This window comes from Penicilliopsis zonata, assembly GCF_001890105.1.
Source record: "Penicilliopsis zonata CBS 506.65 unplaced genomic scaffold ASPZOscaffold_8, whole genome shotgun sequence".
NCBI classification, from domain to species: Eukaryota; Fungi; Ascomycota; class Eurotiomycetes; order Eurotiales; family Aspergillaceae; genus Penicilliopsis; species Penicilliopsis zonata.
In genome coordinates, this window is record NW_019208918.1 from 480270 (window position 1) to 500835 (window position 20566).

The following is a 20566-nucleotide window of genomic DNA, read 5'->3' on the forward strand; positions in this document are numbered from 1 at the left end:
GACTCTATGATGTACAAGGGCCACGTCTTCTCCACGCTGGCAGCAATGGCGAGACTCCTCTTCTGCCGGCTGGAGGGGACTGTTGCGTGTGTCGCCTGGATGCGTCTGCTGCGCCGTTTGTTGGAATACTGCCTTGGAGTGGGAGCCTTGCGTTTGCAATTGTTACTGCGGCGGTTAACCATCCAAAGAGAAAGATGCAGGCTGTCATGCAAGGCTGACTGAAATGCCTTCTATCTGGGTACCATGGCGTATTTATTTGCTAACTCACTTATCTTGACCTAGGCTGCCTATATATAATACTAAACTACACAACAAGGCTTACCAAAACAATAGAAGAAGAAAGGTATCCAAATTCTGACACCATTCCTAGGACTTCTGGATATATACTCTGTTGGATATTGGGACAGGACCAAACGCTTTGCTCGGAATAGCATCAATATGGCTCAACCAAAGTAAGGATACCATCCTTGATGACAACCTTTGGCATCGATTCTTATCACAAGACCTCTAGAATCTGCTACGAGTACGCAAGGCAGGGATCTTGTAGGTTCAGAAACTGCAAATTTCTCCATGTCGCGGACAAGTCGAACAAGCCCAAAGGCAGACCGGCCAAGACCTCGATTGGCGAACGAAAGAGATCGAACCTCGAGACAGACCGTGGCTCCAGCAACGATGTGATGGCTTGGAAACGTCAAGCACCCCAAAGTCAATTCATCCGCCCGTTGGGAGCCGCACTCGGAAGGTTTTTCGCCCAGGGAAGGAGCCTGATCGATGTGGACGATAGCACGTTGCAAGAAGTGGTTCAATGTCTTTCCAAGGAGGGTGGGCTGAAAAGAATCCAGGAACTCATCCAGCGTGACTATCTCCCCATGTCTGATTCTGCAAAGCTGGCTCTCTTCCTGGAACAGGTTCTCCCGTTCGTCGAGATCATCACTGCACCCAAAGTGCTCGCCTCTCTCATCCTTGAACAGTCAGTCGGAACGATCTACAACTGTATATTTGGACTGGCCGGTCGACGGGCGACGCCATTCCTAAACTTTCTAGCAGACGTTGTTCAACGAGAGGCAGATAGTCAGGAGGATGCTGCCGCCCTACATCTAGAATCCTGTCTTCAGGTGTTTACTCAGGTCCTTCAGCTGAACTCGACTGCTTTTATCCATGAGCCTATCATTGCTATCGCGAAGAGATTCCGGGACATCTTCACGATACTCAATGCCTCGGTGGACAGTGGACTTCTCGAAGGATCCCACAATTGTCTCGAACGCCTGCAACGCTACCTTGATATCGGCCTGTCTCTACCGTCCCTCAATAATAGAGGCTCAAGCAAGGGACCTGTCTCCCAAGTTCCAGTCCAGTTTGTCACGCAGAAAGAACCGCCTGGCGGCCGTCACGACAACGACCACCCTGATATCTGCAGGATTCGGATCATGCCTACTTCCGAGGAAATTCTGTCCACGCGCTCCGAATACCTCCCTGTGACAGACCCGCGGGAGTGGCATGTCCAGGGCCTCTCGGGTCTTTTGGATAGGAATTTTCGACTATTGAGAGAAGATTCCGTTGGACAGCTCCGCGATGCAATCCATACCGAGCTCCAACCTCAGGCCCGAAGAGAAAAGAACCAGATGAGGACACACGTCTACTCTAAGGCAAGAGTGCAGGGCTTCGAATTTGACCGCTTGACTGGGCTCCAGATTATCCTTCGGTTTCCCCAGCCAGCAAATCTAAAGGATACAGGGAAAAAGAAACGGCAAGAGTGGTGGGAATTGTCGAAAAGGCTTCAACCCACTGCTTTGGTCTGCCTTGCAGATCGACGAGGATTCGCGATATTTTGCACCATCTCCCAGCCAAAACGACAGCGACAAGGACGAGAGAGCGAGAAAGAGAGGCCCCAAAAGTTTTCTGGCTCGCTTTGGGATGACGCGGCCTTCTCGTTCGTCGTCCTGGAGCTGGTCGAACCAACAGAGGCTAATCGCCAGTACATCTTGGACTGTCACCAACCCAACAACGACTCGCCAACCATGTCTCTGGTGGAATTTCCCGGCATTCTCCTGCCGTCATTCCAGCCGACGCTACAGGCTCTCCAGAATATGCAGAAAGCGGCGGACCTTCCCATGTCGGAGTTTCTTGCTCCTTCTGATTCTCTGTCTGGCTCGATGGATGTGCCCCCGCCTGCATACGCGAATAAGCGCGGGTTCACATTTGACCTACGGTGTCTCATGGATGATGGCTCCAGTCTCGAAGTGAGTCCTTCGCAACCGGCCGACATGGATAGGCTTCGACAACACTCAACTCTCGACGATGCTCAAGCGCAGGCTCTAGTCCACACTCTTCAGCGGCGGATAGGGTTGATTCAAGGTCCACCAGGAACAGGCAAAAGTTACACGGGTGTAGCCCTCATCAAGGTTCTTCTGGCGAACAAGAAAAAAGTGAATCTCGGGCCGATTGTCTGTGTATGCTACACCAATCATGCTCTAGATCAGCTGCTGGAGGACCTGCTAGAAAGCAAAATCACCTCCCAAATAATACGCATCGGCTCCCAGTCAAAGTCAGAGACATTAAAGTCACTTAATCTTCGGGAAGCTTCCCAGAAGGTCCAGAAGACAAGGCTGGAAAAGACTGAGCAATGGCAACTGCATCACGAACTGGAAGAGCATGAGGAGGAATGGGCTTCGCTCCGATTAAACGCAGCGGGCTCTCACTCCGCTGTGAGACACTATCTGAGACGCTTTAATACAAGGCGCTATAAAGAGTTCTTCGAAGAAGATGAGGAGGGGTTTGAGAAAGCCATTGGGAATGATCCTCACAAGATCTTTACATCTTGGTTGAACGGCGGTAAAACCAAGGGAGTAAGTGTCCATTCTTTGGAAGAATTGCACCAGCTCCGCATCGATGAGATGAATGCACCAGAACGTCGGATTCTCTATGATCATTGGGCGGAGGAGATCAGGAAAGCTGCCCATACTCGAACTCACGCAATCTTGGCCTCCCAACAGCAAGCAAAAGCATCCTTGGATCGAGTCCGAAACGAACTGGATCTGCGATGCCTGCGACAAGCCGATGTCATTGGAGTGACAACAACCGGCCTGGCGCGCAATTTGAATATGCTGCGTGGGCTACAATCGAAGGTGCTCTTATGTGAGGAGGCAGGAGAGGTCCTTGAAGCCCACTTGCTCACATCGCTGCTGCCATCCGTTGAGCATTTCATACTAATCGGGGATCACCAGCAGCTCCGGCCGCAGATCCAGAATTATGAGCTTTCTCGTGAGAGCAAGGCTGGCAAGCAGTATTCGTTGGATTGTTCCTTGTTCGAGAGACTTGTCGAGCCTCAAAACGAGATTGGGGTGAAGATCCCGTTTTGCACCCTTGAAACGCAGCGAAGGATGCATCCATCGATCGCGCAACTGGTCCGAGAAACTCTGTATCCTCGACTGCAGGATGCCCCCTCGGTCTCTGAATACCCAGAGGTCATGGGAGTGCGAAGACGGCTCTTTTGGCTTGATCATCGCAAGCCGGAAGGTGGTACTTCGGGTCAAGATCCGACGGCCACTTCCCACTGGAACGACCATGAAATCGAGGTGACTCACGCGCTGGTTAATCATCTTATTCGCCAGGGAACCTACAAAACGGGCGAAATTGCTGTTCTGACACCGTATCTGGGCCAGCTTCATCGCTTGAGGAGAAAACTAGGCGAGTCGTTTGCCATCACCGTCGGGGAGAGAGATCAGGATGCGCTTGACCAGACGGGCTTTACGGATGAGGAGAAACCATTAGCAAGGGCAGTGCCTACGAAATCTACTCTTCTTCAGACCCTGCGGGTGGCAACTATCGACAACTTCCAAGGAGAGGAGGCAAAGGTGGTGGTGATATCACTCGTTCGCAGCAACAGTCAAAATCGGTGCGGCTTTCTCCGGACTCCCAACCGCATCAATGTCCTGCTGTCGCGCGCAAAACATGGAATGTACATCATTGGTAACTCGGAGACGTCACGAGGCGTGGAGATGTGGGCTAAGGTGCTCGATATTCTCGATCGGGATGGCAATTTCGGACAGCGGCTTGAGCTTCAATGTCCCCGCCACCCTGCTACTGTCATCACCGTGGCCGAACCAGAGGACTTTCTCCAGTTCTCTCCCGAGGGAGGCTGCAATTTACAATGCGGTAAGCGCTTGTCATGTGGCCATCCCTGCAAGCAGAAATGCCATGCAGAAATGCTCCATCAATCAGTTCACTGTCTTGAACCCTGCTCGCGGCTGCAAAAGGGATGCTCTCATCCTTGCCCTAAGGTCTGTGGAGATATCTGTCCCACAAAATGCATGACTGTGGTAGTAGATCATGCCCGAGTTCTGCCTTGTGGGCATTCGATGCCGAGCCTTCATTGCTGGCAGGCTCAAGACCTCAGCACTGTCAAATGCCCCGTCCTCGTCAAAAAGAAGGTGCCACACTGCGACCATGAGATTACTATTGCCTGCCACATTGATGTCGCCCAGCCAGACTATGAGTGCAGGCAGAGATGCCGACAATCCCTGCCATGCGGCCATAATTGCAAACGCCGGTGCTCAGAGTGCATTATACGTGAACCAGAAGGAGTTCGTTTCGACCATGGCCAATGCAAACAAAAGTGCGGCCGACAGTATCACACGTGCGCTCATACATGCATCACAGAGTGCCATGGGGAGATACCCTGCCCGCCATGTACAGCCCCGTGTGATGTCCAGTGCGGTCACTCGCGATGCCCCCGGAAATGCTCCCAGCCATGTGCGCCCTGCGCCGTGCCCAAGTGTCTGTCGGAATGCCCCCATAGTGCCTGTTCCATGCCGTGCGCAGCGCCATGCGATCATATACCATGCTCGCGGCGGTGCGAGAAGAACCTCCCCTGCGGTCATCGATGCCCGTCTGTCTGCGGGGAGTTGTGTCCTACTGACCGATTCTGTCAGTTGTGTGCTGCAGACGACATTAAGGAAACCCCAGTTGACTTTATCTTGGGCCAATTGTACAAGGAGGTTGACCTGGATGAAAACCCGTGCATCTTCCCACCGTGCGGTCATTTCCTGACCATGGAAAGTATGGATGCTCAGATGGACCTTGGGAAGCATTACACTCTCGATCAACAGGGGAAGCCGGCCTCCATTGCGTCGGCATCGGAGCCCTTTTCGATTGGAGACATCCGGAACTGCGCTACCTGCCGCGGCTCACTTAGAGGCATCTCACGATATGGCCGGCTGGTGAGGCGTGCGTGGATCGATGAGGCTACCAAAAAGTTCATTTTGTACATCAACCAGCAATACGTCCCGATGGCCCAGGACCTGCCTCGACTACTGACCCGTCTGCAAGAAAATGAGAAGACGATATCAACCAGAGTCTTCCAAGACCAAGCCAATATCCGCATCGAGGGCCCCCGAGACCACCAAGTCAAACTGATGAACAGCCATATACGCAAACACGACAAGGAAAGGTGGAAGGGATTGATCGAACTACGCGGGCGGATCGTGGAATACGCCAGCAAGGTCAAGGAGGAGGAACAGCCGTTCCATCAAGTGTACAGCCTCGTGGAAGATGCACGCCGACGCAAGAGAGGAGCCGGACGGTTCGAGTTTGACGACAACGTGCTCCAGACTAAAGGGTATCTACAAGCTTCTGGGCTATTACTTCGTCTCGACACAGCTCTGCTCGGCGACTTCCTTGCTCTCCACCGACGCGTTCCCGCCGGGCTGAACCAGACAGATCTCCAAGTCAACCTGCAGGCCAACCTGAAGGACAGCGAGGTGCTCATCGAGCTAGCGACACGCTCCCGGCGGGTTCTCCAACAGGTCGAAGGACACCTGTTCCGGGCTCAGCTGTGCGCGCTTGAGATGGAAAACAGGACCCCAAACTCAGAAGCGGATGCCCGTGCAAAGCTCCTTGATCAAGCCAATTCCGCCGTCGACGCCGCCGAGAGACTCTGCGCCTGCCATCCAGGCCAGACCCAGGGCCTCGCCGCCGAGATTGAGGGGACGAGAGCCATGCTACGCGGCGCAACCTTCTACACACCCGTCACCAACGAGGAGCGCATGGCCGTCGTGGCTGCCATGGCCCGCGAGTTCCGGGGCACGGGACACTGGTACTACTGCCAGAACGGCCATCCCTTTACGATCGGAGAGTGCGGCGGCGCGATGCAGCTGTCGAGGTGCCCCGAGTGCGGGGCTCAGGTTGGTGGGGAGCATCATCGGACAGTCGATGGTGTCCGACGGGCAGAGGATTTGGAGGCAGGTCTTCGCGAGCTGAACATTTAGCAGGACAGCCTGGTAGTGTAGTGGTGTGATACTTGACAGCCTGAAGCAGGCTGCGAATGGCCCCGACTGTTCTTACCAGGCATTACGAGGCTTGTTACAAGGAGTAATTGAAGACATAGAACCACTGTTTGCACTAGCTGGAAAGATTAAGGTACATGGCATCATGAAATCAAGAAATAAAAATCAGTCCAATACGACAGTGAGGCGATGTTGGGTGGGAAAACCCTCAGCTCAGCCCTCTCAGGCCCTCTCAGGCCCATGGTAGCCAGTAGTATTCTTCAACTATACAAAAGTATATACTGTCTGCCCAAAGCGACTATCTCTTGCCTATCGGGTAGTCGGACGGTTGCGTTCTAGAACAGAGTATGACGAAGTACGAAAGTACTCTGGGAAAGCCCAACTACTATTACTTCGGATTGTATTTGTCTTTCCAGATCCTGTACAACTTGTATCAGCCAAACATCCTCTCCAAACGGCGTCACGGCGTCACTCCAGCCCTATCAACGCTTGGGTAGAAGCCAAAGGCAAACGGTTAGGTTTAGTGTAAGCGGGGTGGATGGCTCATGGTTCATGCACAGCCATTCGATTGGGTCTGACATGCTTCTTCTGAGACGCGGCTGCAGGCGCCAATGCATCTCATCACAGGCGGCATGGCACTGATTGGAGAGCAAGAAGATAGAAGAAAATGGAAGGGGGGGGAAAAATACAGAGTATGTAGTAGAGAAGAGGAAGAGGAAAAAGTACGCACCAAGAATTCCCGAGGGTTTTGCTTCCGTGCTCCTCAGCCAGTCGATAGTATTTCGCTGCTGTATACTAGAGACAATCAAGATCAGCGAATGCCAGACCCCAAAAAACGCAAGCACGGATGCCTAAGCGTGGACAGATCAAATACATAGATGGATACATACCTTATCCTTCTTTCCGCCAAACCCTTCAAGATAACACCAGGCCGCCTCGTTCATGGCATCAGTGTCACCTAGGTTGGCGGCCGTTTCGTAGTACTGCCTAGCAGCGACAGGGTCTTTTTGCAGGCCCCAGCCATTGCGAAAACAGTTGGCCAGCTCGAAGATAGCGAGGACCAGCTCCCCTTTGGCCGCGCCGCCCTTTTTCATCCCCGAGCGTAGAGCTTCTGATTCGATCGAGGCCGAGTTGGTCGCTGCCGCTTGCAAGTAGACGACGGCTTGCTCTTCGTTCTTGACGCAGCCCCAGCCATGTCTAGAATCCGTTAACCAGGTTTGGAACGAGAAGAGGTTGGGGGAATCAAACACTTACCGCAAGGCAAGCCCGTAGAGCACCTGGCTCAGCGTATTATTCGCGCCATTCGGGTCAGCCAATTGCCCAAACATCTGTGTTGACTTTTCCAACTCTTAAAGAGTCTCAGCATAAGACGGTCTAGCTTCCAGTTTTCCTGCTTGTTCAATGCTCACCTCCATTCTCATGTAGCCGGATCGCCTCTTGTATATTCACCTGGTCTGTTCAGCACCGTTGATAATCGATCGACTTGTTGAACCATGACTTACATCGCCCTGTCGATCAATACATCCACTCCGACTCGAACTCCTCGATCTCGCCCCCCAGTTCTCTCCAGGCGACAATGGAGTCGGCGAGAGCGGCGACGAGAACTGCGGGTTCCCCTGGACGAGCACCGTGGCGCGCTTCTCCCACTGGGCCTCGCGGTCCTGCTTGTCGCCGACATCCGTGTTGATCCGGGGCAGATCCCTCGGCAGATTCACCGAGACGGAGCTGGAATTCCGTGGTGAGCCTCCAGAACCGGCTGCTCGGTCTCGATCTCGGTGCAGAAGGCTGGAGAGCCGGTGTGAGCTGTCTCGCTGGGGACGGGGGGGCGACGCAGACGCTCCTGCTTCTATTCCTGTCGTCACTGCATCCGACGGCGATCTCGACCGGTGGAATAATTTAAATCCTCTTCGCGATGATGAAGACGTCACAGACGACGCTGTTGATGGTCTCTGTTCGGGTTCATGCTGCTGCTGGTGGTCGTAGTCGCCCTCGTATACCGGCGGGGTAATGACTTCCTGTGTCGTAGTGTCGGAACGAACAAATTTGATCTCAGGGACCGGCTGCTGAGGGTAGTCGGGGTATCCTGATGCTCCAGAGGCTTCAGATGAATCGTTGGGTGAGCTCTGATGCTCGCTGCCTCTGCGGAGGAAATCACGGAGCGGCATGGCAGGTCAAGAACCAGTCAGTCTCTTCTTTCTCTTTCGACACGATACACGATTTATCAGATTTCTCGACTCTGATACAATTAGTCCGAGGTCCACCTCGATCAAATGGTGTGGATCTGTCTTATTTATCCCATTCACTGCAGGCAGACTACAGGGTAAGACAATAATAAGCGCTGCCTGTGGCTGTGTCAGATTGGATTCTTTTCCACTCCGCTTGGGTTCCGTGGTTCGTGTAACCAGACGTAGAAGTGTACAGAGTAGAGGATAAGATGAATGTTCATTGAATGGTGATAACTGAAGTGATTCCAGACTACACTGGTATACTGACTACTAAGCTAAAATGACACGAATCGGATGCATCAATCATATTCCTATCTACTTGGTATCCTGGCTGGCGATTTACAAATTACCTGGCTAGAAGCGAACAAAGTCCCGCTGCTGCGAGATCTCCCCGCTATCAGCACCAGCGATGAGTTCCTCGGGTTCGTCGTCGAGCTCGTCCGAGTCGACATCGTCCGAGTCGATCTCGTCGTACTCCTCCTCGCTGGAGAGATCGTCTTCGTCCTCGTCGTTGTCAGGGGAATCTGCCTTGTTAGCAGCGGCCATCTTGCGGATCTGGCCAGCCCGATCCACATGGGGCAAGGGACAGCGCTTCTTATTGCAGCTGCCCGTGTTGGCGTAGTCCGGACACTCGTGGACATGCCGCTGGTCACACTCGGCTCCCTTTTCACAATACCCCAGGGTGGCGAAGTCCCGGCACACGGGCGCCCCAGGCGTCACTCGGACGTGGGCATACCGGCACTCCGGGTTCGAGCAGCGGCCCCTTAGGAAATGCACACAGGCAGGGGACCGGTGGGGTGAAGGCTCATGGGAAAGATCACAGCTAGAACCTGCATTGCATTTACCAGTCTGGAGAAACTCTTTGCAGATTGTGACCTTATTGGGGTCGTGGATGAACGGGCACATGGGTCCTTTGTAGCAGGTTCCTGGAAAGCGTAGAAACGGTTGAATCAGTATCTGGACTTTTATTATTGCAAAAAAAAGAAAAAAAGACGAAGGAGAAACTCCATCAGTAGAAATGAAGTCCCATGATGATGACCAAGAAAAACAGTCTTCCCATCAAGGGCAGTCCTGGTTGGTTTATTAAGGGGGGAGGGGGGGAAGAGCAGGGTACCAGTCGTGCTAAAGCGTTTACACAGCTCGTTGTGTCTCTTGACAGCTGCGGTTTTCCTGTAATAACTTGTAAGCACCTAGAGTAAAACAGCGAACAGGCCGGACCGAAGGAGAGACACCTTTTCGATTTCACCAGGCCCAGGCGATGAAGGTTTCCGTTCTTGCTCCGAACAAATGTCACACCGGCCACTACTACCTTCTTTGGCGTGTTGTTTGCCGTGTTCGGGTCATCTATGAAAGAGGTAAGCGAGCTCTTGCATCTGTTGCGGAAAAGCGCAAAGAGGGTATCCCCACTGGAAACACGAAGCAGTTTGCTTCCTCCTCGCGCAATTTTGAAGGGTATATCGTTGACAAAGATCTGGTGGCCTCCGCCTGTTTGAGTCGCGACAGTTGAGGGCTGACTCGTCACAGAAACAGGAAACTGTCTCCCCCCGGCAGCGCCCTGAGCATATCGCAGTACCTTGGCCTCTTCAAGCTGCGCTCGTTTCTGGGTCTTGAGCCGTCTGCTTTCCTCAATAGCCTTTGTTCTCGCCTGGGTCTCTTGGTCATAGATGGCAGTGTTAATCAGCTGCATGTGGCGGTCGCGTTTCGCAACCCACCCTTGCGACGCGGCCGGCCGTGTCTCGGTATCATTATCGCTGGCAGGCCCTGCAGACGAGGTGGAGCTAGGCGCCGACGCCGACGCAGTGCTGTTGTTTAAGATGAGGGTCCGATGGCGATGGGGGGCAACCGGTCGCCGGGCGTTCGCTCGGCCACGATACGGCGCCCAGCCCGGGTTGTGTTGGCGAGAAGCGTGTCGGGAAACATACTGGTTGGACTCCGCCGGCGCCTGAGACGACTGGTTTTTGTGTCTGTTGATTTGACCTGCGCCAACAGTCTTAGCAGCAGATTCATCGTCATTAGCAGGTGAACCTCGATAGCAACAACTCACCAGCCAACTGACTGATCTTAGCCAGGAGATCTTGATCCTCTGTCATGATAAACTGTAAGTAATCACAAAACAAAGAATACAAGTGAATGAAAGGGTCTATTTTTAATAAGAGTAAGGATGTGGTAAGAGAAGTATCAAGCACTGAGTGTCCCTCAACACGCTTTGGTTCTTACGGTGGCGGTCACGCGTATATCACGTGATATAAAGATTGACTGAGAACTACTGAGAGAAGATTGACTGGCATTTTAATATTAGAGAGAAATCTCCTTTGATGGGAATATTGATGGGCAATGGTCTTATTTGAGGGTATTATCAATATAAAATGACAAAGACCTGACAGTACAACGCCTGGTCCTCCATATATGGAATTTTAATGAGGAAAAAGACAAATAACGCCATGAAGAGCCCCCAGCCCCTGGCCAGTTCTCTTCTCACCGCTGCATCACATTCTCGAATTGCATTTCGTCGTTGTCCGTCCCCATCTCGGGTGCCATGGCATCATCTTCCGATGCGCCGTCGAAGCTATCCAGTGCTGGCGGCAGCTCCTCCTTGACCAGAGCGTTCGTGTAGTTGCTCTCCATATTCTCGGGCTTGAGTTCCCAGGTGTTGGCAAAGTCTCCGGTCTTGACCAGGTGTGCTATCAACTCCAGGGTTTCCTTAAGATAAGCATCCGGCTGGTTGAGCCGTGCTCTGAGCGACTTAAAGGGCCAATACCGATACTCGCGGAAACACTGGTAAAGAAGGTCGACAAGTTCGTTGCGTGGCATACGCGTGCTCTTGTTTTCTTGGGTGCGGGCTTTCGGTTGCTTGGTTTGTTGCTATTGAAGAATTTACGTGAGAGGGTTGCCAAAAAAGAGAAAGAAAGAAAGAAAGAAAGAAACGCAAAAACGAAAGAAGGTAGGCTACTTACCACGAAGGTGGCTCTGTCTCCAGGCAGGGCATGTCTTGATTGGAGTAGCTTTCCAGGGACTCTGTCAATGAACATGGTCTCTCTCTTAGGTTTCAGGGCCTCCAGGGCTCTCTTCTCCGATATGCGCCGGAACTCCTCGTTCTCCACCGGGAGACAATTGAACTCTTCGTTGACTCTTCCTTGGAGAGCAGTTTGTTCTAAGAAAAGAAAAGAAAAAAACCATTAGCTGCGTAGCTCTTCCAATCACAAGGAACCACCAGGAGGTCTTCAATACATACTAGGAATGGTCTTCCGAACATAAGGCTCCCACTTCCTTTTGCGGTCCTTCCTACGCGCATCTCGCTTCATCGATTCGTACAGCGCGGAACGCGCCTCTCCAAAAATCACCATGCGGTTCTCATTGCCGGGCAAATCCCTTTCGGAAAACATAAACGTATTCTGCGTGGCATGGCTTGCGTTTTCTGCCCCGATCGTCTGGCGCTGTAGGATGTAGTCTTTCGGAATCTCTTTGTTGTCGGGACGGTCGGCAAGGCGAAGGCTAACCTACTCAAGTCAGAATGCCAGGCCTCGTAACTTCGCGATATTATAAGAAAAAGGATTATGTAAAAAACGACATACCCGCTTGATATCATTCAACGGCCCCTCGATCCTAATCGTGCCGATCTGGATCTCCTCGTCATCGTCCAGCTTGGACCAGTGTTCCCACAGCGGTCGGGGGATACGCGACAGCCAGACGTCCTTGGCGGCATTCGAGAAATCCAGGTCGCCCGCGTCTTCGTAGATATCATCCTCGAAGCCCGCCATCGCAGCCTCTTTGCTGTCCGGGTCGGGTTTGATGTAGGGCGTCATGCCATCCGGGTCCTGCTTGATCTGGGCGGCCATGGCGGCGAAGACGGGAGAGAAAGACGGCTTGAACAGGCCGAGGGACTATCTGTCGCGCGTACAGACTCGTGAAAACGACCGTGGACAGCGGGTTCTTCGAGGTGGTGCCGCGACGTGGGTTGGGATGAAGATGCGGAGAATGTCTTGTCAGGAAGAAGTTATCCGGAGCTGTCGAGGGGGCGATCGGCATGGGCGGTGGCAATCATGGACAAACATTCACATTTTATATCACAGTATAGATAGAATGTCTATAACTAATTAAAAAGAAGGGATTTATTATGAAGATAATTAAGATAATTATTTAATGGGATGATCCTACTGAATAGAATATTGTAGAATATTATAAGCTAGGTAGTTAATAAATAGGCTACTACCACAACACTGTCCACAGTAGAAAGAAATCCAATAGATTTTAGAAATAATAGAGTAAATATAAAAATTGATCCACTTAAATGAAGAAAGAATTTATACAATTCAGTGTTGACTTGTATCAAAATATAAATATGCCTCTTCAAGCTCTCCACGTCAGAGTGAAGCTGCTATTTATCGATAAGCCACGCCCACCTTCACTTCCACCTTCACTTTCCACCTTCACTTTCCACCTTCACTTCCCTTCCACGTCTACTTGGCCTAGGTACGTGTTGAGGCACTGCTATCGGTATTCTCCTTTTGATAACGATTTCCAGATAGCTTGCATGGCTTCGCAGAAAATTACGGCCGCGTTGGCCACGATCGAATCGAGCGGCAACCAGCAGACCAAACTGCAGCTGTACAACAACCTCCTCTCAGAAATCGTGACAACCTCCTCCGAACATGAGCTCGCGCAGGATCTCATATACTACCTGGATTCGATTCTCAACGAGGAGATCAGCATCGTGGCTGCACGGCCGCTGCTCGACTCGTTCATCCAGGTCCTTCACAAACTCGGCCCCGAGAACAAAGTCAAGGTTGGTCAGCACGCCGTGACGCTGCTGCAGACGCGGTCCACTTCGGTCGAAGAACAGGACGCCCAGATCCGGGAGTTGCTGGCGGATGCCTACGAGCAGCAGGAAGAATACAGTGCGGCGGCACGGACGCTACAGGGGATCCAGCTGGATAGTTCGCAGCGCCTCATCTCCGACGCGGCTCGCGTTCGGCTCTGGATCCGCATCGTGAGACTGTACCTAGAGGAAGACGACACGACGAATGCGGAGACGGTGTTGAATCGGATCAAGAATCTGCCCAGCAAGATCGAGGATGCAGAGCTCAAGCTACACTTCCAACTCTCGCAGGCACGGATCCTCGACGCCCGGCGACGCTTCCTGGACGCGAGCCAGGAGTACTACACGGTCAGTTTGGCCGCGGGGGTCGATGAGAGCGATCGACTGCAGGCCCTGTCGGCGGCGATCCGGTGTGCGGTACTTGCGCCTGCCGGGCCGCAGCGGTCGCGCGCGCTGGCTCGGTTCTACAAGGACGACCGGGCGTCATCGGTGGAGGAGTTTGGGATTCTAGAGAAGATGCATCTCAACCGGCTGCTGACGCCGGCGGAGGTGGCGGCGTTCTCGCAGAAGCTGGCGCCGCACCAGCTGGCGCAGACGGCGGATGGGACGACGGTACTCGACAAGGCGGTGATCGAACACAACCTGGTGGCCGCGAGCCAGCTGTACGAGAACATCACCACCGACTCCCTGGGCCGGATCCTCGGACTGACGGGGAGCGGCGACCTGACCGCGGGCGAAAAGGCCGAGGCCTACGCTGCCCGGATGGTCGAGCAGGGTCGTCTGAAGGGAAGCATCGATCAGATCGACGGGGTGATCTCCTTTGACTCGAGCACCCATGGCCCCGCAACCGCGTACGGACGACACATCCGACAGTGGGATGCGGGAGTGCAGAAGCTGACGGAGGAGGTCGAACGCATCTCGGCGAGTATATCGCGGACCTTTCCAGTATGTTTTTTTTTTTTTTTTTTTTTTTTTTTTTTTTCGAATCTCTCCACGCATACATTGTTTACTGACTCTCCAGGACTTTGCAGAAGCCCAGACGGCCCACTAGAGATACGAGTAGACTCCACGATAGATGAATAACGACACTTGCATCGTACTGCCTTCATTAGTGACATACTAGTATGCGTAGTGAGTACTCCATAGGGAGTAGGATTAACTAGTTAAATCATAGGTAATTATAAGTATCTGTAATATCTCGGGGTAGATCTATGCGATTTTCTCTCGGGCGAGTCGGTCCTTTTCCAATGACCCGAGCCGTGCGCTCGGCCTCGGGAGGAAATACCCCGATAAACAGTGGGCGACAGTGGAATTAGCTGGAATTAGCCATGTAGTAAGGGATGATTGAAGCGATGGTCGATTAGGTATTCCAAGTGGCTTGAAAAATGGTAAATTCACGGGTAATAGGTAGCTGATGAATCAAGCATCGAGTAATATCCTTCATCGTCCACATTTTTTGTATTTAGGCATTTTATCTTTTTCTAGCTGATATATTGCCAGAGGGATAATAATACCTGATACCTGGTAGGTACTTAGTAGTTAGGTACTCCGTAACTAGTAGTTACTACTTAGTAAGGTACTCTGTACAGACTGTACTAAATTTGCGGCAAAATCGAACGGCCAGAGACCAATGGGAGGGAGGCGAATTGTATGACGACAATCCGGGTCTGACATCAGCGGGTCTGGGGTAGACTCTTGGACGACTAGGTAACTGGTAGTTATCACCCCTAGCTGTAGTAGTCGAATATCCTGAATATTACCTGTAAATTAGAGTCATTCAATATGTAAAAGCAAGTAGCGACTGAATGTGTAATGCTGTCGCCGAGGCTCTCGGTTCAGAGTGGCATGACTGTCTGAGGTACTCCGTACACTGTACTAACACAGACACTGTACTAAACCACCTACCGTAAGTTATATGCTGTACTGGCAGTTCCAAGGTTGACAGTGACACCGGCATGTGAACTGCTGTTTGCACTGTTTTTCTGTCGCATGTGACTGGCCATCCCGTGACTTGCCCGTTGGGACTCAAGAGACAAGGAAACTTCGAGGCCGTCCTCTCGTCAACCAGACCGTACAGCAGAGGCATCTTCTCACGGTGAACAGACTCTACACAGCCAAATAACTCCGGATCAAAGCTGGATTTATCTATTCATCGGCGTGGTCTCGCCATCTCGCTCGGCTTTCTCTCCGTCAGCATCCACCGGTACCAGAATACCCCAGTCCACTGTAATAGCTGCGACTAAGACCGAATCCACCAGATCCGCACAGGCACTAAATAGCGTGCCTCGGTCGGGTCAGCAGCCGGAGAGGAGAGTCTTTGGTCTTTCCCCAAATTCCAAGGCGTGGGTTAATAATAAGCCTGTCCCAGTGCTCTGCTTTTTCTTTTCCTCTTAACCATCCTTTCGTTTCCTTCCCTCATTGAGATATATTCTTCTGTCCCTGTTTCATCGCTTACAACCATGTCGACCGCCCCTCGGGTCATTGTCGTCGGTGGTGGATGTGAGCTTTCCCCGCATGTCGATAACACTCGATACAACAATTTACTGACCATCTTCGCTCAGTGTCTGGCCTCAGTGCCGCTCATACTGTCTACCTGAACGGCGGAAATGTTCTCGTTCTCGACAAGCAAGGTACGCCGTGAGCCACTATTGCAAAAAGAAAAAAAAAAAAGACCCCCCCCCGCATGAGGAATGAATGCTGACCTACGGTTTGCCTGTCTGCAGCATTCTTCGGTGGCAACTCCACCAAGGCTACCTCGGGGATCAACGGTGCCCTGACCCGTACACAGGTCGACCTCAACATCCAAGATAGCGTCAAGACGTTTTATGAAGATACCCTTAAGTCTGCCAGAGATAAGGCCCGTCCGGATCTCATCAAGGTCCTCACCTACAAATCCGCCGCCGCCGTCGAGTGGCTGCAGGACCAGTTTAACCTAGACTTGACGCTGGTTTCCCGTCTAGGGTGAGTTTTTTTTTTTTTTCCTTTGCTGTCAGAGGGTTTATCTAACTTCTCAGGGGTCATTCACAGCCTCGCACGCACCGTGGCCACGATGCAAAATTCCCCGGCATGGCCATCACATACGCCCTCATGCAACGGTTAGAGGAGATCGCCGAGGCGGAGCCCAACCGTGTCCAGATCATCAAGAAGGCCAAGGTCACGTCCGTCAAAAAGTCAGGGAACACCGTCACCGGTGTCAACTACGAGTACGACGGCGAGTCGCATTCCGCCGACGGCGTCGTGGTTCTTGCTACGGGCGGCTATGCCGCCGACTTCACCGAGTCCTCGCTGCTGAAGCAGCACCGCCCGGATACCTTCGATCTGTCTAGTACCAATGGTACCCACGCCACGGGAGATGGCCAGAAGATGTTGATGGCCATCGGCGCCAATGGTATCGATATGGACAAGGTCCAGGTTCACCCGACAGGTCTGGTGGACCCCAAGGATCCTACAGCAAAGTTCAAGTTCCTTGCTGCGGAAGGTGAGCTCTGACTCTCATAAAGAAAACATTATTTTCCGGTCCTGTTACTCAATTCAAATAGCTCTTCGCGGCGAGGGTGGCCTCCTCCTGAATTCCGATGGCCAGCGGTTTTCGGACGAACTGGGCCATCGGGACTACGTCTCCGGTCAGATGTGGAAGGAGAAGGAGAAGGGCAAGTGGCCCATCCGCCTGGTGCTGAACAGCAAGGCCTCAAACGTGCTCGACTTCCACACGCGCCACTACTCGGGCCGCGGACTGATGAAGAAGATCACGGGTAAGGAGTTGGCGCAGGAAATCGGCTGTGGCGCCGCGGCGCTGCAGAAGACCTTTGACGAGTACAACGCCATCGCGGCCGGCAAGCAGAAGGACCCCTGGGGCAAGAAGTTCTTCCATAACCTGCCCCTCAGCATCGACGACACCTTCCACGTTGCCCTGATGGAGCCCGTGCTACATTTCACCATGGGCGGCATCGAGATCAACGATCGATCAGAGGTCCTCAACGCCGACCACAAGCCCTTTGACGGCCTGTACGCCTGCGGTGAGCTGGCCGGCGGCGTCCACGGTGCCAACCGGCTCGGTGGTTCCTCGCTTCTCGGTTGCGTCGTCTACGGCCGCGTGGCCGGTGACAGCGCGAGCGAGTATCTCTTCAAGAAGATCCTCGCCGGCGGCGCCTCCTCTGCCAGCCAGCGTCTAGGCCAGATTTCCCTACACATTGACCCGTCTACGCCCGGTAAGATTTCCGTCGAATGGACGGGCGCTGCCGGACCCCAAGGACCACAACAACAGCAGCAGCAGTTTGTCTCTGCTACCCCCGCCGACTCGACAGCCCCAGCCACTAGTAGCAGCACAGCTTCGACGAAAGAACCGGCTGCCTTTGAGATCCCCGAGACCGAGTTCTCGATGGAAGAGGTCTCCAAGCACAACAAGAAGGACGACCTGTGGATTGTCGTCAAGGGGGTTGTTCTGGATGTCACCAACTGGCTGGACGAGCACCCTGGTGGTGCCAACGCCTTGTTCAACTTCATGGGACGGGATGCTACAGAGGGTAAGTCATTTAATTTGATTATTCTTCCCGAATATTTTTTTTTTACTAACGATATAGAATTTGCAATGTTACATGACGACGAGGTGATTCCCAAATATGCCTCGCAGATTGTCATTGGACGAGTCAAGGGGCAGACACCCAGTTTGGAGCTTTAACTGTATCATAAGTCATAATTAAATCTTTATATCAAATTACTCTTTACTTTGGTCTCCGTTATACAGAAATATCGATTTCTTGGCGCTCCGCTTGTATATACATTCTTTTTTCCCCTATCTGTTATAGTTTCGCCCGCATATACCCTAGGATAGACTGTACCCTTTTCACTGCCGGGGTATCATTATTATGAGGACGGTCTGTCAATTCAGCCGCGGCATTCTCCAAGACAGGCCGAAGATACCCCCACACAGCATCGTGGTAGCCCTCCTGCACGCCGATCCAGTCCTGTGCGCCCGGTAGATTGTCCAGAACACGATCACGGAGGGAGAGATCTTGACTATCTGTTGGGTCTGGGTCTATTGAGTCGATGCCTGGGATCAAGCTTATCGAGCTGATAGAGCTTAGATCCTGCAGGCTTGTTTGTGCTCCTCCCTCGGACAAACGGAACGATTGTATGATTTGCATTTCCATCTCGGAGAGGGGTGGCGGGGGTTGGAGGTCCTCCATGGGTTCATAGTCGTGAACGGAGTGGTATTCTTGTGAAGAGAGGAGGGAGAGTACCTCTTCGCCATCATTTCCTTTCCATTGTGGTAAATGTGCTTTCTGTCCTGGTAGATAGTCTTTCTGTTCTCCCTGCTCTAGTATGATAGGACTATTTTCAAACTCCTCGATAAAACCATTTTCAACCTCTCCAATGGCGGTCTCTGTAGAGCGGAATCTAGTGGAATGTGGATTCGGATGCTCTCTAGAATGTGACGGTCCAGATATCTCCGGCCTTGGCCTTGATCCCGAAGAACCCTCTGTCTTGCTGGATAGTATAGAGGCTAGATCTGGGACAGATGAAGAAGAAGAAGAAGAAGAAGAGTAGAATGCGTCTCTGGCTAGACGGGCGGCGGAGCTCTGGATGCGGTCTGCAAGGGAGGAGGAGGATTCATTGTCCTCGTGCGAGGAGTGCTCTTTGCTTCCTTTGTCTGAGGGTTGTTTTTCTGGGGTTTTGCCTTTGTCTGGCATTGTAGTTTAGTAGAGAATACAGAGGGATGAGAAATGGCAAGATAGGTAGTAAGTGAAGTACCCTGTAGTTAGTTATGTCGTACTATGCATGTGATTGATGCCTGAGGCTACAGCGACCGAGGGATATGAGTTCTATGCCATAGAATTAGTAGAGGAACTTATAGGTACAAGTAGTACCTATTAGTTAATTAACTATTAATATACCTATAATATCTATTATCTATACTTGTTTATTAATATGATTCTAGTTACTGACAGTTGGGAGCAATATATTTGACAACTACAGACAATAAACAACTACAGACAGTAGACAGTAGACAGCTATAGACAGTAGACAGTAAACAGCTAGACTGGACAGCTACATAGCTAATCACTAAATACTACCACTCTTATAAGTATCGTTGATGTCACGGCCGCAGTCAGCCATGCTTTGGGCAGTTCCGTTCGTTTTCTGCCAGGCCAACTCGGATCCTCCCCACCAAAACCGCCTCACCTCCAACCACACCGATCCAAGGGCCAATCTCCCCTCCTCACTCTCCTCCCGCCAACCCGACCGACGACAGACAGATAGAAAGACACGCCCGCAACCTCTTCCATCCACCCTGAAATCTCCCCCCCCCCTCTCCTCCCGCTCCTGTCTGTCGCCCGTCACCACTTCTCTCCTGGCTTCTCCCCCTCCCCAGGATAATTTCCTCGCTGCCCCTCCCCAACCCGGCCCAGGCTGTCAATCATTTGTCCCCTCCAGCCTGTCCTGACGTCGCGTCTACTGGGACGAAAAGCAAACCCCTCCTCCATCAACCCGACTCATCATCTCCCTCTGGTCGACGGTCTCGCCGCCTCAGTCGATTGATTCTCCTCCTCCGAAGAGGAAGAAAGCTGCTTGCTGCTAGCTTTTTTTCCCCTCTCGTGACTGCCATTCTCGCTCGCCTTTTTTTTTTTCGCCCACCCTCGCAGAACTAAAGATAAGAAAAGAAAAGAAACCCGAAAAAATAACAGGAAGAAATATTTAAGAGCGAAAAAATAACCAAGAACCGAAAAGAAAGACTTCTGGTCCGGAAGTGCTGTTCTTTTTGCCGTCTACCCTCGACGTTTTCCCCCCGGTCGGTTCTGCTACACTCTCGTCCAGATATCCTCACAGGTGCCCAGTACGGGTCATACGTGAAAGATGGTCGACAGGGATCCAGGTACACCCACCTGGAAGTTCACACAGTAAGTTGGAGCTTGTTGATGACTGTTCGATTTCACCCATACCCCGCTACTGCTACAACACCCCGTCATGATATCACTCCTTCTTTTTTAATTAACTAATCTCAAATCTTGAATATAACAATCATGTACTAATTAATTAGATGCTTTGGCGATAAAGGAGATGTGGAAGATATCACAGAAGGTGAATCTCCTCTGGGTTGCCTTTCGATGGAGCCAAGCTAATGGTTGTCATTTCAGCGGATATCATTTCGACTGTCGAGTTCGACCACACTGGTAATTATCTTGCAACGGGAGACAAGGGAGGCAGAGTGGTGTTGTTTGAGAGAAATGAGACGGTACGTC

General features: G+C 52.1%; 7 protein-coding genes across 7 annotated transcripts; 3 read left to right on the plus strand and 4 right to left on the minus strand.

The window, feature by feature from the left end:
* The first annotated feature begins 424 nt into the window (after positions 1–424).
* ASPZODRAFT_2059234 (hypothetical protein) lies at positions 425–6581 on the plus strand. The gene is made up of 2 exons (XM_022727622.1): positions 425–452; positions 504–6581. Exon 2 carries the CDS (start codon positions 678–680, stop codon positions 6264–6266), a length of 5589 nt encoding a protein of 1862 aa, XP_022580633.1. The 5' UTR covers positions 425–452; positions 504–677; the 3' UTR covers positions 6267–6581.
* ASPZODRAFT_133121 (hypothetical protein) lies at positions 6386–8611 on the minus strand. The gene is made up of 6 exons (XM_022723193.1): positions 7787–8611; positions 7694–7733; positions 7539–7632; positions 7175–7481; positions 7015–7079; positions 6386–6703 (listed from the first exon to the last, which is right to left on the minus strand). The coding sequence occupies exons 1-6, from the start codon at positions 8447–8449 to the stop codon at positions 6673–6675; spliced, it is 1200 nt and encodes a 399-aa protein (XP_022580634.1). The 5' UTR covers positions 8450–8611; the 3' UTR covers positions 6386–6672.
* A 252-nt stretch (positions 8612–8863) lies between these two features.
* On the minus strand, positions 8864–10599 carry ASPZODRAFT_67506 (hypothetical protein; the record flags this gene model as incomplete). Its single annotated transcript, XM_022729467.1, has 4 exons — positions 8864–9471; positions 9549–9679; positions 9742–10486; positions 10554–10599. 4 exons carry the CDS (start codon positions 10597–10599, stop codon positions 8864–8866), a joined length of 1530 nt encoding a protein of 509 aa, XP_022580635.1.
* Positions 10600–10822: 223 nt separating this feature from the next.
* On the minus strand, positions 10823–12611 carry ASPZODRAFT_133124 (hypothetical protein). The gene is made up of 4 exons (XM_022723194.1): positions 12082–12611; positions 11742–12006; positions 11464–11660; positions 10823–11371 (listed from the first exon to the last, which is right to left on the minus strand). The coding sequence occupies exons 1-4, from the start codon at positions 12343–12345 to the stop codon at positions 10985–10987; spliced, it is 1113 nt and encodes a 370-aa protein (XP_022580636.1). The 5' UTR covers positions 12346–12611; the 3' UTR covers positions 10823–10984.
* Positions 12612–12933: 322 nt separating this feature from the next.
* Positions 12934–14453, plus strand: ASPZODRAFT_159708 (hypothetical protein). The gene is made up of 3 exons (XM_022726423.1): positions 12934–12979; positions 13032–14270; positions 14347–14453. Exons 2-3 carry the CDS (start codon positions 13041–13043, stop codon positions 14374–14376), a joined length of 1260 nt encoding a protein of 419 aa, XP_022580637.1. The 5' UTR covers positions 12934–12979; positions 13032–13040; the 3' UTR covers positions 14377–14453.
* Positions 14454–15784: 1331 nt separating this feature from the next.
* On the plus strand, positions 15785–18003 carry ASPZODRAFT_67016 (hypothetical protein; the record flags this gene model as incomplete). The annotated part of the gene is made up of 6 exons (XM_022729418.1): positions 15785–15824; positions 15887–15955; positions 16049–16286; positions 16340–16803; positions 16865–17848; positions 17906–18003. 6 exons carry the CDS (start codon positions 15785–15787, stop codon positions 18001–18003), a joined length of 1893 nt encoding a protein of 630 aa, XP_022580638.1.
* ASPZODRAFT_2060327 (hypothetical protein) lies at positions 17913–19072 on the minus strand. The gene has a single exon (XM_022727624.1). It carries the CDS (start codon positions 19013–19015, stop codon positions 18125–18127), a length of 891 nt encoding a protein of 296 aa, XP_022580639.1. The 5' UTR covers positions 19016–19072; the 3' UTR covers positions 17913–18124.
* Positions 19073–20566: the final 1494 nt, after the last annotated feature.